General features: G+C 44.0%; 2 protein-coding genes across 5 annotated transcripts in view; both read left to right on the top strand.

Moving 5' to 3' along the window:
- Positions 1–18,938, top strand: part of FRMD5 (FERM domain containing 5) — a 383,704-nt gene that overhangs the window by 328,446 nt on the left and 36,320 nt on the right. For all 4 annotated transcript variants that reach the window (XM_049782485.1, XM_049782483.1, XM_049782484.1 and 1 more), the window contains exons 3-5: positions 4,636–4,678; positions 4,915–4,993; positions 17,412–17,509. In XM_049782485.1, coding sequence (XP_049638442.1) covers positions 4,636–4,678; positions 4,915–4,993; positions 17,412–17,509 — 220 coding nt within the window. The remainder of the gene's footprint in view (positions 1–4,635; positions 4,679–4,914; positions 4,994–17,411; positions 17,510–18,938) is intronic.
- Positions 11,954–12,702, top strand: LOC126020926 (CDGSH iron-sulfur domain-containing protein 2-like). The gene is made up of 2 exons (XM_049782533.1): positions 11,954–12,284; positions 12,347–12,702. Exons 1-2 carry the CDS (start codon positions 11,955–11,957, stop codon positions 12,434–12,436), a joined length of 420 nt encoding a protein of 139 aa, XP_049638490.1. The 5' UTR covers position 11,954; the 3' UTR covers positions 12,437–12,702.

The following is an 18,938-nucleotide window of genomic DNA, read 5'->3' as shown; positions in this document are numbered from 1 at the left end:
AAGGCACTGACGAGATAGTGATGTTCCAAACAGATAGCAGGACAAGTCCCTTATCATCCAGCCTCTGTCTCCTCCAGTTTCATCTCCCCTGACCCATCTCCTTCTTGCTGTGGCACAGACAGACCATGCCGTAGTTTTCTCAACACAATGTTCTTCTCTTGGTTGTAACCATTTTCTTTGTACTTCCCCCTGCTCAGAATGTTTCTTCTGCTTTCCCTCACCTCATACTTTTCTATTGGTCAAATCCTCACATGAAAGGTCTAAATTTTCTCTATGACTTCTCCCATCTAGTCTTCTCCTGCCTCTGGAGTCAGTGAGGGAGAGGGTATCCTTTTCTTGTGCCCTCAACTACCTTGCACTACCACTCTCTACTATACCTGTAGCAACTCTTATACTATACTGTGATTGGTATGTCATTGCATGGTATAAGTATGACTACCACATGTGACTTATACCCAATGATCACTATCTTCCTACCAATAATATAAGTTCCCAAATTAAAGACAAGAAAATGTGCATGTGTGTTCCCTAGGTGGACATGAACATTATTTCTTTCATCACTGTGCTATCCTATAACTCTAGCTCAGAGCCTACAGTGGATGCTGCAAGGATGCAAGGAGTGACTAGATTAATAGTAATTTAATTGCAATGGTAATTGTAATGTCTTATTTTGACCTTTACTTGCCCAATTTTCCTGCTATCAAATACCTGCAGTTTCTATCATTTCTGGTCCTCATCTCCTGGCCCTCTGTGAAGATATATTCCCTGGCATCTCCATTCAAGTGGGAGAGTTCAGAAACATTCCTGCCTTAAGGCCTCTCTTCTTACCCCTCCATAAACTCCTATTCTTGTCTCTCTCCCTCTAAAACCAAAACTGTGAATCCCAGATAACTACTTATTTTTTTCACGGACCCAAATTTGGGTTTCATCTCTGTCCTCAGTGGGCCCTTGAAACCTGAGAGTACAGTCTCTCAACAGTGCCCACCACACAGAATTTAGTTCTTTGCTATTCTGAGCCACTGTGCCTTCTAATCATATTTAGGGTTTTTCTAAGAATTGGAGCTTTTAGAAAGAATCGAATGTTGACTATCTCTTTCCTTTGACAAGCCTGGGCCCTTTCACAGGTATATTTCATTCTTCCTGACTTAGCAGAATTTTTAGCATCTTGAAAGCCTGCTTGCCTTATAAACTCTTCACTGTCTTAATAGGAAGCTTGTCTTTTTTTTTTTTTTTTTTTTTTTTGGTTATTGGGTCACACCCTGTGGCGGTGGCGCTCAGGGGTTACGTTACTCCTTGCTCAGCGCTCAAAAATTGCCCCTGGCAGGCACAGGGAACCATATGGGGTACCAGAATTTGAACCACCGTCCTTCCTGGGTCTGCTGCTTCCAAGGCAAAAGCTTTACTGCTGTGCTATCTCTCCAGCCCCAGGAATCTTGTCTTAACTCTAGACTGTCATAGAAGATTCCATGTCTTCCATGGAATCTCACATGTCCTCACACTCACTAAAATAATGGGCTATTTTTACAGACTTTTTGCACTACTTTATTTTATTTGGGTCCAAACTCTCTCTTCTTAAAGATCTTAGTTGCCCTAAGATCTTTTTTTTCCCAGAGAGGTTTTGAATTAGGCCAGAATATGCCTGAGGAGAACAGGGCAGTGTGTGGAACTGAAGAAGATTAAGAGCAGAAATAGATAGATTGCAAAAGGAAGACATACACATTCTCAGAATAGCTTCTGGTACCAGACCATGCACTGAGTTCAGTCCCTGAACCAGCTGAGCACCACACTGAGGCTTTACACATGTTATGTCATCCTGCCCACAGATGTATGTCCGCAGTTATACCTGATCCCCACACAAGTAAATCAAGTCTAGTCATTTACACCAGTGACAAAGTCTTTCTCCAACCCCAACCTAGAGATACTGTGTGGGTTCTATGGGGCCTGCACTTCACAGAGAAATGCCTCTAAATTTGGGATTCTAGGCCATTGCTAAAGATTTGAGGTGAGGAGAGGCAGGAAACTGGGAGTGAGTACTGCAGTGAGAGTCATGGGAAATGACCCTGGAAGAATTGTCCTTCTTTATCTAGTTTAGATGAAGGATGTCAGCTGCCCTCTCCCTAAGAGATGAGCACTAAAATAAGCCCCTTCCTGGGGCAGCTGTCTGAATTGTCTTCCCATCCCTCCCATCTCACTGCTTGCTCTGCTAGATCTATCCCAGGTCTGAAATTCTGGTCCCTCCCCCAAGAATCTGCCCAGGCTCACTATGTCCCTTACTTGTGTCTGAGACCTATGGTCTCAACTGCTCTAGTCTCTCCTTTATGCTGTTTCAGGCCCCCATCTTTTTTTTTTTTTAAATATGTTTTTATTTCTACAAAGATGTATAATCTTACCTTATGTGCAAAGTAAATGAATAATGTGAGCTTTATTAAATTATGTTCCTTGTATGTGTGTGGGGGGGGGGTGTGTGGGGGGGGTGGTTTTTGGGTCACACCCGGCAGTGCTCAGGGTTTATTCCTGGCTCCAGGCTCAGAAATTGCTCCTGGAAGACACGGGGGACCATATGGGACGCTGGGATTCGAACCGATGACCTCCTGCATGAAAGGCAAACGCCTTACCTCCATGCTATCTCTCCGGCCCCCCATCTTTTTTTTTGTTTTGTTTTGTTTTTTTGTTTTTTTTGGGCCACACCCGGTAATGCTCAGGGGTTACTCCTGGCTATGTGCTCAGAAGTTGCTCCTGGCTTGGGGGACCATATGGGACACCGGGGATCGAACCGCGGTCCGTCCAAGGCTAGCGCAGGCAAGGCAGGCACCTTACCTTTAGTGCCACCGCCCGGCCCTCAGGCCCCCATCTTAAGATCATCCACTTGAGCCCATATACTCTCTTGATCACTTCCTCTTCTCTAAACTCTGTGTTAATTTCTAAGATGCAGATTTAGCCAGAGAGTAGCAAAAGGGAACTCTGGACATATTAATGGGAATACTCCTTTAGAATCTCGCCAGAGCTTTAGAGTGTCTTGGAAAAATAGGAGTTTTCTACTCCCTTCCCACCCCTGAGTATTCTCCAGTTTCACTACTTTCTTGAGCCCTCACCTTAAGAATGACAAAAAGAGAACATCCTTTTTGTCATTCAGCTCCATCTGCCTCCTGCTGGCAAGAGATCTCAGGCATCCTCTTTGTTTCTGTCTTTCTTTGTCTACTTATTTTAAACTACCAGTTAAATGTCTTGAAGCATTCTCTTTACCTAGCTGTCTTTTCCTCCATAGACACAGTTCCAGTGCTCACTCCGAATAGGGCAGTCTCCTATGCCTTCAGTGGCATAGCCTGGAACCACAGGTTTTCCTGCAATTTCATCTCCAGTTTCTGCTTCCCTGAGAATCCAAGCTGCGGTGGGCCATGTAATGTGAGAAGTACCTCTTAACCACATTGAATGATTATAATGAGTTGCCAGCCTCTTGAGAACTCAGATCAGAGGAAGCTAGAGAGCAGAATGTCAACCTAGATTATCCATGTGGAGCTGATGGAAGAACTGGCTTTTAGTGGGTCCATTAACTCCATGACCTATGGCCCAGCCCAGAAGGTGAGATCAGGGAGGCCAGGACACCTTCTGCCTGGCTCTGGCAACTATCCTGCCAGAGGAGTGAGTCTACCAAGAATGATGTACTAAGCGGAAGTTGCCATTAATGAGGCAAATGTGGACCCCTCTCCTTCCTCCATTCAGGATCTGTGTGTGGAGTACCAAGCTAGGCACTTTGGCAGTCCTGATGCAGTGCTCTTCCTTTACAGAATGTCTTAGGTTCACAACTGCTTCCAGTTAACAGCAGCTCTAGCTTGCAGCAACTTTTCTGTTTCTGGTTAAAAACAACAAATATTAGTTATAAAAAAAAAAAAAGAAGAAGAAGAAAAAGAAGAATGGCCTCATTACTTCCTTCCCACAAGCATGAGACAACCATGGAGAAAATATGTTAATGCTACTATATCCTGCCTCTCTGAAGAGTAAAGGGAAATAGGATACTAGCCTACACATTGACTGTGATTTGTTATCTATGATACTTTAAACATCCCTGATGCCAACAAATCCTGGGTATGAATTCTTTAGCACGAGGGTTTGGCAGTCTGTGTTATTCAGACAACGATGGGATATACCCCAGCCAGCTCTGCCATCTCACCATGTGTGAAGTTCCACTTGTCAGCCTTTCTAAAGCTGCTACCAACAATCTCTATACCCACCTCCCTGTCCAAAAACACTAATTGGAGCATAAAATGTGAAACAAAACCCATTCCAGCAGCATTCCCCAATTTACACCAAGGGCTACTTTGTGGCATCACTCATACATGAGCTCATGTGTGCCTACTAGCATGCCAGATCCATGGCTCAGAACTTGGCACCCTACTTTGGAAACAGCATTGCCAGGGAAGCCCAGAAATTACATCTGAAGCCACTCACAGCAGGTTCCCCAGAGAGCTTACTCCAGAAAAATCCTACCACTCTTCACTTTCCCAGTGTACATATCACAGGCTTTGAGGCAACTTTCACTCGGGGCTACAATCTGTCTAGTTTTTAAATGGGATAAAATATGTTATATTTGATACCACTTCTCATTAGGGTTTTCTTGTTCTGTGTTCTCTTTTTCAGCATTGGTTGGAGTTTACAAAGTCTGTGGTAAAGCAATTGAGATGTAAGTAATCTGTCTCTGTGAAAAGACCTCGGGAAGATGGGATAAATTCTTAGAATAGAAGTTAGTGTTGATAATTTTCCACATTTCTGACAGAAGTTAGCCTGAAAAATAAGAGGATTTTCTTGGGACAGTTCAGATGGCAATCCATACTGCTCGGAAGGACACAGTTATCTTCTGTGGATGCAAGTGGGAGGTCTTCTCTCCTGGGCCTCACTGATTCCTCACTCTCTCTGCAGCCCAGCCTCCATTCACCATGTGTTTCCGTGTGAAGTTTTACCCAGCAGACCCTGCTGCACTGAAAGAAGAAATCACCAGGTAAGGCTGAACTCTTTCTGGTTTTTATTTATTTAGTTGTTTTTTTTTTTTAATTTCTATTTATTTTCTCTATTTTCAGTAGAATTGGAACACAGTAAGTTAGGTCGTGTCCTTAAAAAATGTGACGATTTCAGGGCCCGGAGATAGCACAGCGGCGTTTGCCTCGCAAGCAGCCGATCCAGGACTAAAGGTGGTTGGTTCGAATCCCAGTGTCCCATATGGTCCCCCGTGCCTGCCAGGAGCTATTTCTGAGCAGACAGCCAGGAGTAACCCCTGAGCACCACCGGGTATGGCCCAAAAACAAAAACAAAAACAAAAACAAAAAAAGTGACAATTTCAGACTAGGAGATGGCTCCAAGTGTTGGAAACACAATGCCAGACTTAATCCCTGATACCACATGGCCCAACACTTTTTTAGAGTACTCCCCCCAGAAAAAGGGAAACTTTAGGACAGGAGAGAGTATAGTGGATAGGATGCCTGTCTTCCATGTGGCCAACCCAGGCTTACCCAGCATCCCGTATGATCTCGCATGATTCTTGAGCACTACTGATTTGGTTCACAAATGAAGGAATAAAGGTCAGAGCAATAGCACAGTGGGAAGGACATTTTTCTTGCATGTGGCTGACCTGGGACCAACCTGGGTTTGATCCCTGGCATCCCATCTGGTCCCCCGAACCTGCCAGGAGTGATTTCTGTGTGCAGAATCAGGAGTAACCCCTGAGTGCCACCAGATGTGGGCCAAAACTCATGGAAGGAAGGAAGGAAGGAAGGAAGGAAGGAAGGAAGGAAGGAAGGAAGGAAGGAAGGAAGGAAGGAAGGAAGGAAGGAGGGAAGGAGGGAAGGAGGGAAGGAAGGAAGGAGGGAGGGAGGGAGGGAAGGGAGGGAGGGAAGGGAGGAGGAAAGGGAGGAAGGAAGGAAGGAAGGAAGGAAGGAAGGAAGGAAGGAAGGAAGGAAGGAAGGAAGGAAGGGAGGGAGGGAGGGAGGGAGGGAGGGAGGGAGGAAGGAAGGAAGGAAGGAAGGAAGGAAGGAAGGAAGGAAGGAAGGAAGGAAGGAGGGAAGGAGGGAAGGAAGGAAGGAGGGAAGGAAGGAAGGAAGGGAGGGAGGGAGGAAGGAAGGAAGGAGGGAAGGAAGGAAGGAAGGAAAGAGGGAGGGAGGGAAGGAAGGAGGGAGGGAGGGAAGGAAGGAAGGAAGGAAGGAGGGAAGGAAGGAAGGAAGGAAGGAAGGAAGGAAAGAGGGAGGGAGGGAAGAGGAGGGAGGGAGGGGGAGGGAGGGAAGAAGGAAGGAAGGAAATTATTTTAAAAAAAACTAATTTTGGGGCCCAGAGAGATAGCACAGCGGCATTTACCTTGCAAGCAGCCAATTCAGGACCAAAGGTGGTTGGTTCGAATCCCGGTGTCCCATATGGTCCCCCGTGCCTGCCAGGAGCTATTTCTGAGCAGACAGCCAGGAGTAACCCCTGAGCAATACCAGGTGTGGCCCAAAAACCAAAAAAACAAAACAAAACTAATTTTTAACTGTATGTCTGATTTCCAACTATGAAGGACTTTGTAAATCTAATTTTTGTGGGGATAAAGCCTAAAATATTATTTTAGGACACAACCATTCTACTCAAAAGCTACTCTCAGTCTCATATTTAAGGGTTGCTCCCAACATGGTTGGGAGAACATGTGATGCCAGGGATGGAACCCGTTTGTACTGTCTCCCTGGCACCTGAATATTTCATCTTAAACTGGCCATCTGAAAAGTGATCTGGAGTAACTAATTTAAAAGCTTTGTTTCCTTTGACTGATGATGAGAGCACTGTGGATGTTTTGGGGTAAGAGCTATGTTAACACTTACTTGAAGCCAGAAAAAAGACTCTGTGATCTAACTTACTTGAGAAATGCCAATTCATGGCACTGTGATTTTAAATCCAAATGGGTAAACACCAGTGTGTTGACGGATCAGGTTTGTGATAAACTTTTCATTGTAGGGATCATGGTCTGTGACGGGCAGACAGCTGCCTGAAATGAATCCTATCTCGTCCAGAACCACTTGAGGATGAGAAAGAACTGCTGTGCGCACAACTGTCTTACAAGATGTCAATGAATAGGAGTTTCAGATCTTCCTGTCTTACAAGCCTGAGCCAAATTCACTCTATAACAGTCTTGCCTAAGAAATTCAATAATTTTGTAATAGAGATCCTTTACTTTTATATTACAAAGATTTAATTTTGACATAAACAGGTACCTTGGTAAAACAGTGATCCCAGATTTCAGAGCAGAGGAAGAGAAGGCTCTGCCAGCTCTCTCTCCTCCCCACAAAACCCTGGAAGCAGCAAGGACTGAAGAAGGTCGTTGCCTGTCATACAGACATCTGTTCTGGAAGGCTCTGAGGTCTATTTCCAGGTCCCAGGTTACTTGGAGAAATATCAAAGAAAGTAAGGAGAAAGAAAGAGGAAAAGAGGAACCAGAGAGCTAGTACACTTGCTTTTCATGTAGCCAACCCAGGTTCAATTTCTAGCATACCATATAGTTTTTTGAGCACCACCAGGGTCAAGCCTGAGGATGATGCCCTAAAACAAAAAAAATTATATCTATATTTATGCACTTCCTATTCTAAAGAGCATGCCACTGGCTTCATGCCAAGTTAAAGGAGCAAATGTTTCTCCAAGAAGGAAAATAAGGAAGTGGGGAAAAATAGAAGAAAGTGAATCATGGGCAGCTAAGTGGGAAAGAGGAAATTAGCTTTTTCTCTGGGGCTATTGGGAGCTGAGGGGAATCTTCTGATGGAATGAGATTGTTTCCTGCACTGGCCCAAGGCAGTGTGCACCACCTGCTGGGAAGTGCTGAAAACAAGTGTGTGGTAAAATCCAAACTTCTAAGCTCCTTACAGGGCTTAGAAACTACAGGATATGCTCATCCATATAGAAGCAGATGTGGTTCTCAATTTGCTTCTGAAATCCAGGCTCATCCATATTAATAAGTGAGCCTGAGCTCTAAGTAGGAGAGTGAGGGTATAACCACTGTGTTGAACAACTTAAATAGAGAAGAGTTTTGGCACAGCACTGTCCCACCCCACTCATAATCTCCAAAGAGCTTGTTTTGGCATGCTCTCTCCTCTCCCTCCCTCCCACTCTTTCAGTTGAAAGAGGTGATGCTGCCAGGGCACTGCTGTCCACATGTCAGGAAAAACATAGCACATCTCTGTTGAAAGTCTAGCACCTTGCCTCCTAACACCACACAGCAAGATCTGCCTGACTGGACCAATAGTAGAGGTAAAGGGAATTCATATAACACAGCTCAGGGAAGCAGTTGGAGAGAGAATTATAGACGTATGACTTTCTGATATGCATAATATATTGATGCTGGTATATATGACTTGGTGGCTCCCACTTGAATGTGTCTCATTTAACACCTAATGCTCTGCCTTTGTCAATGTATTAAAGGACAAAATGTATTGTCATCCTCAGAAGGAGCTCTTAGTAATGTCCTAAATCAAATGCCACTGCACTTTAGAATAGAAACCATCCTAAGAAGAAACTTCTAGCCTTATTTCTGATATCTCTTTGCTATGTGGCCTTAGATAACTGGCAATGCTCAGGGGTTACTCCTGACTCTTACTCTTGGCAGTGTTTGGAGGACATTTGGGTTGCTGGGGACCAAACTCAAGTCAGCTGTGTCTGTAGTCACTTTCACTCCACTCCTAGACTTAAGATATTTAACTTCAGGGACCGGAGAGATAGCATGGAGGTAGGGCATTTGCCTTGCATGCAGAAGGACAGTGGTTCAAATCCTGGCATCCCATATGGTTCCCCAAGCCTGCCAGGAGCGATTTCTGAGTGCAGAGCCAGGAGTAACCCCTGAGCGCAGCCGGGTGTGACCCAAAACAAAACAAAAATATTTAACTTCACTTCATAGTCCTCACTTTTAAACTAGCGATAGTAATATCTACCTCATTAGAATTGTTGGGAGGGGGCCGGAGTGGGATAATTTCTGAGCACAGATCCAGGAGTAACCCCTGAGTGCTGCTGGGTGTCCCAAAAACAAAACAGAATTGTTGGGAGAGGGGCCAGAGAGATAGCAAAACAGTAGGGCGTTTGCTTGAATGCTGCTAACCCTGGATGGACATGGGTTCGATCCCTGGCATAACATATGGTCCCCCATGCCTGCCAGGAGTGATTTCTAAACACAGAGCCAGGAGTAACCCCTAAACACAGCTTAATTATTTTATTAACACAAAAGAATTATTGGTAGAGTTAGCCACTGCACTGGAATCTTTTTTTTTTTCCGGGGGTTGGGGGAGTCACACCCGGCAGTGCTCAGGGGTTACTCCTGGCTCTACGCTCAGAAATCGATCCTGGGGCTCAGAGAGATAGCACAGCGGCATTTGCCTTGCAAGCAGCCAATCCAGGACCAAAGGTGGTTGGTTCGAATCCCGGTGTCCCATATGGTCCCCCGTGCCTGCCAGGAGCTATTTCTGAACAGACAGCCAGGAGTAACCCCTGAGCACCGCCGGGTGTGGCCCAAAAACAAAAAAAAGAAAAAAGAAAGAAAGAAAGAAAGAAATCAATCCTAGCAGGCTCGGGGGACCATATGGGATGCTGGGATTCGAACCACTGTCCTTCTGCATGCAAGGCAAACACCTTACTCCATGCCTTCTCTCCGGCCCCAGGATCTTATACTTCTTCATAGAGGGGCTCTCAAGCAGTGCTCAGAGACTCCTGGGATACAGTAATACTCAGAATGGCTGTGTGGGCCTGATACTTTGCCAGAAATCAAACCCCAGCATGTGGTCTGCCCCATTGTGCTGCTCCTGGAAGCCCCAGGTCTTATTCTCTGAAGAGCTCATTCAGTGAGCTTCACACTGAGCAAAGCCTCAGTACCTGTTATTTGTTAGAGTCTTGGTTCACAGATCCTAAGAGTTCTGCATGAGATTCGGGTTCAGTTATCTCAGAGATATTTCCTCCATGTGGAAAGACACTTCCTTGTGGACAATTCCCACTTTTCCTCAGCCCCCTTCCCTGAGCATTAGAAGAACCATGTTTTGAATCTGTGTATTGCCCCCCACCCCAACTCTTTCTGGGCAGGTTAGCTGCATTATTCTCCCCCTTATCTCCTCCACACGTATCTGCAGAGAACTGGGAGCTGCCACAGCATCACTCAAGGTCCATAATTCAGTCCTGGACTAGAGCCCTCCCTACCACCATCTTGCCAAGCGAATTTAGCTGTCAGTGAGTTTTTTCTCCCCAAAATTGGCCCTAAATTTCTCTGTCAGCTCAGCATTTCCCAATAAAGCTGGCTAAGAGGTGGAGAATGAAGTAGGGATGAAGTGTTTCGAGTTCTCTCTGAGACTCTTCCCAGATGATACTTTCAGTTGCCAAATCCTGATTATTCTCCTTTATCATTTTTTAAAGTAATACATAGTTTTCTGAACTAGAGACACAGAGGAGAAAATGGGGATGAAGCATTAGATTTGCTTTTCACGGAGACTGCAGGTATAAGAACTCTTTGGAAAGAACAAGTTGTAGAAGAAATCTGAGTACAAATAGGGCCCATCTTGCAAGGAAGCAAACAGTCTAACACACTTTTGAACAGATGCTCAGAAAGTGTTAGTAGAATGAACACATGTATGTCTGAGAGCATGGGGGGGGGAGTTCAGTTCTTTTGTCATTTATTCCCTCAAGGAATATTTCTTGAGCCTAACTTAGACTAAGATGCTTTGGCAAACTCTTCCTGTAAAAGGGCAGATAGTATTTTAGGCTTCCTGGGCCGTATGGTCTCTGTTGCCACTGCTTGAATCTGCTAGTGTAGTGTGAGAGCAGATATAGACAATACACAAATTATGAGTGTAGCTGTGTACCAATACAGCTTTGTCTTGTGTCACAGTAAACTATGATGGCAGGCCCAAGATTGCCATCCCTGTCCTAAGAAATTAAAATTATCTGGTTCAGGGGGGGAGGAAAAAAATAATATCTGGTTCAAAACCATGTCATTTTTAAAATTTTTTAATGAATCTTTATTTAAGCACCATGATTACAAGCATGTTTGTATTTGGATTTCAGTTATAAACCAAACACCCCATCACATTTTTAAAATATGTATGTCACAGACAAGTACCAGCCTCTCTTCTTGGTTTCCTCATCTATGAGCTGGGGATAAACATTGGTGCCTCACAGAGTTGTTGGAGGGATTAAATGAGTGTGTTAAATAAAGCAGTGTAGTACTGGATATACTCAATAACTCATTAATATTGCCCTATTTTATCATTATTGTCATCTGTCTCTTTCCATGGGAAGTCAGGCCCCCTAAAAATAGGGATTCTTTATTTATGCTATGCTAACTAAAAATAGTTCTCTGCGGGGCCGGGAAGGTGGCGCTAGAGATAAGGTGTCTGCCTTGTAAGCACTACCAAGGAACGGACCGCGGTTCGATCCCCCGGCGTCCCATATGGTCCCCCCAAAGCCAGGGGCGATTTCTGAGCACATAGCCAGGAGTAACCCCTGAGCGTCAAACGGGTGTGGCCCAAAAACCAAAAAAAAAAAAAAAATAGTTCTCTGCTATTTTACTAATACTTGCAGTAGTGCTGGCATATAGGAGTGCACCAAACTAGTTGGGTGAATAGGTACATGAGCTAAGCACAGGCTATGGAGACTCTCTAGAAGAGTATTGAAAGGGTCCAGAGAGATAGCACAGCGGTAAGGCGTTTGCCTTAGACACAGAAGGATGGTGGTTCGAATCCCGGCATCCATATGGTCCTCCGAGCCTACCAGGAGCGATTCCTGAGCATGGAGCCATGAGTAAACCCTGAGCACTGCCAGGTGTGACCCCCCCCCCCCCAAAAAAAAAGTAAATAAAATGTAACCTCAGGCTTAAAGGAGCTTGCAGGATAGTGTGGGAGAGGAAGACACACTATTAGGAAAAAGAATGGTGGAGGGGGGGCCGGGGGGCCGGGCGGCCGGGCGGCGAGGACCGAGCCAGGATGGTGCTGGACAGCGTGGCGCGCATCGTCAAGGTGCAGCTGCCCGCCTACCTGCGGCGGCTGCCCGTGCCCGACAGCGTCGCCGGCTTCGCGCGCCTCACAGTTGCAGAATGGCTCCGGCTATTGCCTTTTCTTGGTGTGTTGGCACTGCTCGGCTACCTGGCCGTCCGGCCATTCCTCCCCAAAAAGAAGCAGCAGAAGGACAGCTTGATCAACCTTAAAATCCAGAAAGAAAACCCTAAAGTTGTCAATGAGATCAACATCGAAGACCTGTGTCTCACCAAGGCAGCATATTGTCGCTGCTGGCGCTCCGAGACGGATTTACTTCTGGCTCTGTGCTCAGGGATCACTTTTGGCAAGCAATGGGGACCCTCCGGGATGACGAAACCCAGTTTCCTGCCTGTGATGGGTCTCACAACAAGCACAATGAGCTGACAGGCGATAACGTGGGCCCGCTGATCCTGAAGAAAAAGGAAGTATAGCCAAGTTGTCTCACGGAACTGTGCACCAGGGCAGGCTCCTTCCACATGTCCAGGAAAAATTTCCCATGACAGTCTTGATCATTGCTGCTGGCTAGTAATTAATTATGCCTCTTCATTTTCTTTCTGCACTACCATTTATATTTGATAATTTGTATAGTCAAGAAGTCCTTAATAGAGGAATTAAATTGTATACTCCTTTTATTCCCACACCCAAGAATTAGCAAATAGTCTTGCAATAAACCAACAGATCCAAAAAAAAAAAAGAATGGTGGAAATAGAAGAAGCTGAGGGCAAAGACTATTGAAGGGAATGTGGAGCCATCAACTATCCTAGAAAATGTTTGGGAACCTCCAGAGCTCTCCAGAGTTAAGAGACTTTTCATTCCACAAACATCTGTGGACTCATATTCACTCTCTGATATCAGAAAGCACAACACCAAACCAGCACCTTGGAGAGATGGAGAAACTACAAGAACACTGAAGCCTTGGGTTCTTTTGGATCTCTTGTTAGGCCCATGATGGCCCTACTTCCCTCTTCCATCAATTTAGGACAACACTAGCATTAAAACAGACAAACAGAAAACAGGTTGAGAAAAAAACTTTTTTGAGACTGATATAGATGTTCTATGCTGTCCTGGACCATGTTAATTACATTTATGAAGTATTTTGGTTCCATATCACAGTGATTTGTCCCCAATGACCCTTTTATCCTTTCTAGGCACATTTTTGTTGTTGTTATTGTTGTTGTTGTCACGGTATCCCTTTACATTGTATTCTTTGACAACTGTAATTTGAATCATATCTGAAAGAGGTCCAGAATAAAATATATTTTGATATTATGTTGCCTGTGTACATATGTAAAACCTTTGATATCTGTGTAGTTTGTATAGACTATTTACTAGTCAAGTAAAGAGAGAGGGATGCTATTTCTTGTTTACAGTTTCTTGTTTACATTTTAATTGCATTTACTCTTTCAATGTTCTATTGTAGAATAAACTTTTTGCTAAGTCAAAAAAAAAAAAAAAACCTTCTTTGAGACCAGAAGGGATAGAGTTTAAGAAGTATGAGAAGGGACCTGAGAGATAATACAATGGACAAGACACTTGCCTTGTATGAAGCTGATTGAACATCACTCATCTACATCATTTCATCCCCAACACCCCATACAGTCCCCCAAAGTCTCACTGGGAGTGATCTCTGAGCACAGAGCCAGGAGTAAACCCTAGATCTTCTGGGATCCCCCTACAGAAAAGAAGTGAATAAAGGACTATGGAGATAACAGGGAACAGAAGCACACACATGCATGCTCAGTTTGACCCCTAGTAGCACGTGGAGGCCCCTGATGACCACAGGCCAGAGCAGCACTGTGTCCTCTCAGGCCCCTAGCATTAAGTCATCTAGCCCAGTTAATTAGACATTGTTGTAATGGATTCAGATCCCTCTGAACACTTCTTGAGAGAACCCCCAAAATATAAGTGCCCAAAAGTGTAAAGAAGAGGTTTCTTTGTTTGTTGTTGTTTTGGGACCATACCTGTCAGCACTCAGGAATTACTCCTGGCTCTGCACTCAGAAATTGTTCCTGGTTGGTCCGGGGGACCATGTGGGATACCAGGAACAGAACCCGGGTCCATCCCAGGTCGGCTGTGTGCAAGGCAAAACACCCTACCTCTGTGCTATCACTCCAGCCCCAAGAAGAGGTTTCTTGTCTGGAATCTGGTTTTGTTTGTTTTGGTTTTTGGTTTTGGGGCCATACCCAGCAGTGCTCAGGGGTTACTCCTGGTTCTCTGCTCAGAAATTTCTCTTGGCAAGCACGGGGACTATATGGGATGCCGGGATTCGAACCACTGTTGGTTCTAGGTTGTCTGCTTACAAGGAAACGCCCTACCACTATGCTATCTCTCCAGCCCTGGAATCTGGTTTAAAGATGATTTCATGCTTTATTTCATGAAGATTACCCTCCAATAACAAGGGTTCACCTGATTCCCAATAGGACCCATTCTCTCTGACTGCACAGGTAAGAAAAGCAGCAGACCCTGATTTGATCTCATCATCGTCTTAATCAAGTAACTACACATGCCTGAACTTCTGCTTTCCCTAATCTATGAAATGAGTATTAGGCTCTTAGGCTCCTCTCCTGCCTTCCCTGGTCCCTTTTCCTCCTCCTCTCACCCACACACCATGTGGCATTTCTCTTTAGGGAAAGCAGAGTGAAGACGAGCTTGATTTGGAAATCCCTCCAAATTCATTCCACATGTCTTTTTCTTTAAGATTTTCTTGGCAGGAGCCGGAGGGATAGCATGGAGGTAGGGCGTTTGCCTTGCATGCAGAAGGTTGGTGGTTCGAAAACCGGCATCCCATATGGTCCCCCGAGCCTGCCAGTAGTGATTTCTGAGCGTAAAGCCATGAGTAACCCCTGAGCGCTGCCTGGTGTGACCCAAAAAACAAACAAACAAAAAACCATTTTCTTGGCAAATGCTGGGACAGAGTGAGTTCAACCTGATGGTTGGATCCAGGGGGAAGCTCTCATTTATTTCCAGGCTATGAAACACTCAGCTTCCCTTTGATTTGGGGAGGGCAGTCCATCCTGGTATAGTTAGAAGTCTACTGTTAAGTTTTCTTAGGATAGTGTTTCTTTTTTTTAAAACATTATTGATTTTGGGGCCATACCCAGCAGCTCAGGGGTTGCTCCTGGCCCTGCACTCAGAAATTGTCCCTGGCAGATTGGGGGACCATATGGGATGCAGGAATCCAACCGGGTCCCTCCCCAGGTCAGCAGCTTGCATGGCAAATGCCCTACTGCTGTGCTATCTCTCTGGCCCCAGGATAGTTTTTTAAACTGTAAATCACCTGAGAATCTCATTTCAATCATTCATACAGTTCAGGATGGGCCTCTGGGTTACCATTTCCAATTAGCTATCTCATGCTGCTAATAACCCTCATATGTGGGCCACCTTTGGGGTAATAAAGCTGAGAAGGAAAGATAGTTTAATTGCTCCTTTATCTGAGTCAATAAGCCACAGGCTCACAGAGGCACCTGTGAGAGTTCCAGTGTTTCTTGCCCCCACCCACCCACCCCAAACCATCACCACTCACAAAAGTTGTGTTTTCAGTAACCCCCCTCTCTCTCTCTTGAACATTTTCACATGGAAATATGTATCATTTGTAAGCCCAATCAGGAGCAGTGGAAACAAGGTGAGGGTCCAGTTGATTTTTGTTCAGACTGATGTAATCTGAGGGTATTGTTCTACCTTTTCATTCTTCCCCTAAGGATACTGAAGTTATCTAAATCACTCTAACTCAGTGCCCATAAAGCCCTGCTTAAAATAGGATTCTTTAGCTCATAGGTTCTGTGAATTAGGAATTCCAGGATAACTTATTTGGGTAGTTCTGGTTCATGGTTTTTTTCAAGTGGGTACAGTACAAAGATTGTAGAACTCAAGTACAAAAAAATATCAGTATTACTGTAAAAATTCAATAGCAACCAAAATTTTTTTTCTAGTTTTTGGGCCATACCTACTGATATTCAGGCCTTACTGTGTTCCAGCTTTGTGCTGAGGGATCACTCCTGGAAGACTCAGGTGACCATATAGGTTGCCAGAATGAAACCCAGGTCAGCATGTACAAGACAAGTGCTCAACCCAGCTGACTTTTCTCTCCCTGTTTTTTTTTTTAAAGTAAAAACAAACAAACGAAAAACAGAAATGGGCTGAGGCTGTATTTGTCTGCAATATTGTCTGCAATAATGGAAAGCATGTGAACTGACCCTTTGAACTATCTCCATGGACCGGGCATTTTTTTTCCTCCTAAATAAAAAAGGACTGTCCCAGAGGCTAGAGAGATTCTAGTCCAGTAGGCAGGACATTTGCCTTGTAAGCAGTCAACCCAATTTGATCCCTGGGTCCACTAAGCACCATTAGGAATGATTCCTGAGTCCAGAACCAGGGAATAACCCCTGAGCATTGATGGGTGTGCCCCTGCCAAAACAAATAGAAAGAAAAAAGGGCTATTTCAGAATTAAAGTTAAGGATTTCAGCTCTCTGTGGCAGGATCCACCACAAGTTATTTGTGAAACTATGAAGCAGTTACACTGCAAGAATGGCAAGAACATAATAAGAGTGATTGAAAGTCCACCAGAGTCCTGAATTTGTTTTGTTTTGGTTTATTTTTTTGAGGGGGTCACACCCGTTTGATGCTCAGGGATTACTCCTGGCTAAGCACTCAGAAATCGCTCCTGGCTTGGGGGGACCATATGGGATGCCGGGGGATCGAACCGTGGTCCTTCCTTGGCTAGTACTTGCAAGGCAAACACCTTACCTCTAGCGCCACTTCTCCGGCCCCAGAGTCCTGAATTTGAATCCTGGTTTAGTCACTTAGCTTTGAGTACCTGTAACATCATTTAAGCCTCCATTTTATTCTTATTTTTCAAAAAACGGTATTTTGGGAGCAGGAGGGATACTAATACCTATTTCATATTCTTATATACAAATTAAATGAGCTATAGCATATACAATATATAACCCTCCTGACTGGCAAATAGAACTTTCTCAATTCATTTCAGTTCATGCCAGCCAGCTTTTGTAGTTCTTGGTATTCTGTTCTCCTTGAGTAAAAACTTTCTATATTGAAGGACTGCTACAGTTTCTGTGTGCCTTCACTAGTTCCTTTTCTTGTGCTTTATTCAATGCTGAGAGGTGTGGTTGACCCTCAACCACAGGATCTTTCCATATATCTGTAGATTCTGGATTCTTTTTTAGGCCAATTCTTTCACCCAATATTCCACCCACTTGCTATTCATCAGAGTCCAAAACAAAAAGAGGCCCACTTGTTCCAGCTTTTAGCCACACAGATTTAAGCTTTGAGCTTCTTATTATTGTTGTTAATGTAGTAAAATGTCTGGACAGTAATATAAGCTTATATAACATATTTATGTCCTTAATCAAAGAAGGCATTTACAGTTCACTCTGTTTTCACTCCAGGTATCTAGTCTTCCTACAGATCAAAAGAGATCTCTACCACGGCCGCCTCCTTTGTAAAACATCAGATGCTGCCTTGTTAGCATCTTATATCCTTCAAGGTAATGACTTTTGACAGAATACATTTTATTTTCATGCTACATGCTTATTACATTATTTCTGTTATCACAGATCCCTACTTCTTGAATATATATGGTAGCTAGCTTAAGGCAGAGTACAAATTAAGGACTTTGCCTGGATTCCTAGACTCTGAAATCACTGCCCTAACCTTTCTACCAGCCTCTGTCAAGTCATTATGACTCCACTGGGGTGAGGAGAATGTTCCTTGTGTTCTGGATCAATAAAATTACTGTGACCCTGGAGAATAATGTTCTCCTCTCCTTTTATGCAAATCTCAAATTGGTGAAGCACTCATTTGTAGAATGTTTAAAAAGACAGTATGGTGATAATTTCCAGAGACAATAAAGACGAAGGCCAGGAGAACCAGTTCATGGCAGGAAGCTTACCACAAATGGTGAGGGAGTGCAGTTAGGACAGAGAAGGGAGCACTATGACATTGATAATTGGAAATGATCCCTCTGAATAAGAACTGAATGCTGAAAAAAGATAAAGTGATATGCATGATATCCCTTCAGTAACAATATTGCAAACCATAGTGTCTAAAAGGAAAAAAGAAGGAAGAGAGAGGGGGAGGAAGAGAGAGAGAAAGTAAGTTTGCCACAAAGGCAGGCAGGGAAAGGGTAGGGAGGAGGGCAGGAGGTAAATTGGGGACATTGGTGATGGGAAGTATACACTGGTGAAGGATATTGTATACTATATGATTGAAAATCATCACAACATTATTACTGTGAAATAAAACTGTATTATGAACAATCTTGTAAACAACTGTTTAAATAAAGTAATTTTTAAAAATAAAAAAATTGTGAAGCAAAGCAGGGCAATAGTATACACTTTTCATGTACATTACCTCCCCCCACTCACCCCCATGAACTACTGGTGATTACTGAGTGCTGATCCTAGACTTCCTCTAGTCTTTGGCCCTGGAATCATCACTGAATGAATCATTTTGGACCATCACATTAAAATCAGGATGTTCCCATTTTCCATCAAAGAATAGGGAATCTGTGAATTCCAAGATGCTATTTTGTGAAGAAAAAAAACTGAAAAAATGCTTGCCAAGAGAAAAACTAAAGTTTTCTGGCAAGAGAAATATCACAGCTGCTTTAAAGATGTAAAAGTCAGCCCATTGCAACTTTGATTTCTGAGACTTCTGTTTAAAAATCACCTAAATGGGAAGCCAGTCTAAAGGTGCTTGCCAACTGTAGGTGACTCAAAGCTGCTTCTTCATTTTTGCACTGGCAGTCGCATTGAATTTTTTCTTCTTTAAGGAAATGTTTGATGTCCAATATTGGTTTTCTTCTTAGAGCTTTCTAACTATAATCATCATGAGCAACCTCATGGTTCAAGGTCATCTCAGACCTAAACTCAGGGAAGCTTTAGTCTTCTGCTAAATAATAGGAATTTCCAAGT

Source organism: Suncus etruscus, chromosome 10 (assembly GCF_024139225.1).
Source record: "Suncus etruscus isolate mSunEtr1 chromosome 10, mSunEtr1.pri.cur, whole genome shotgun sequence".
In the NCBI taxonomy this organism is placed as follows: domain Eukaryota; kingdom Metazoa; phylum Chordata; class Mammalia; order Eulipotyphla; family Soricidae; genus Suncus; species Suncus etruscus.
The sequence above is the reverse complement of the archived record's forward strand: the minus strand, read 5'-3'. Positions and strand labels throughout refer to the sequence as shown.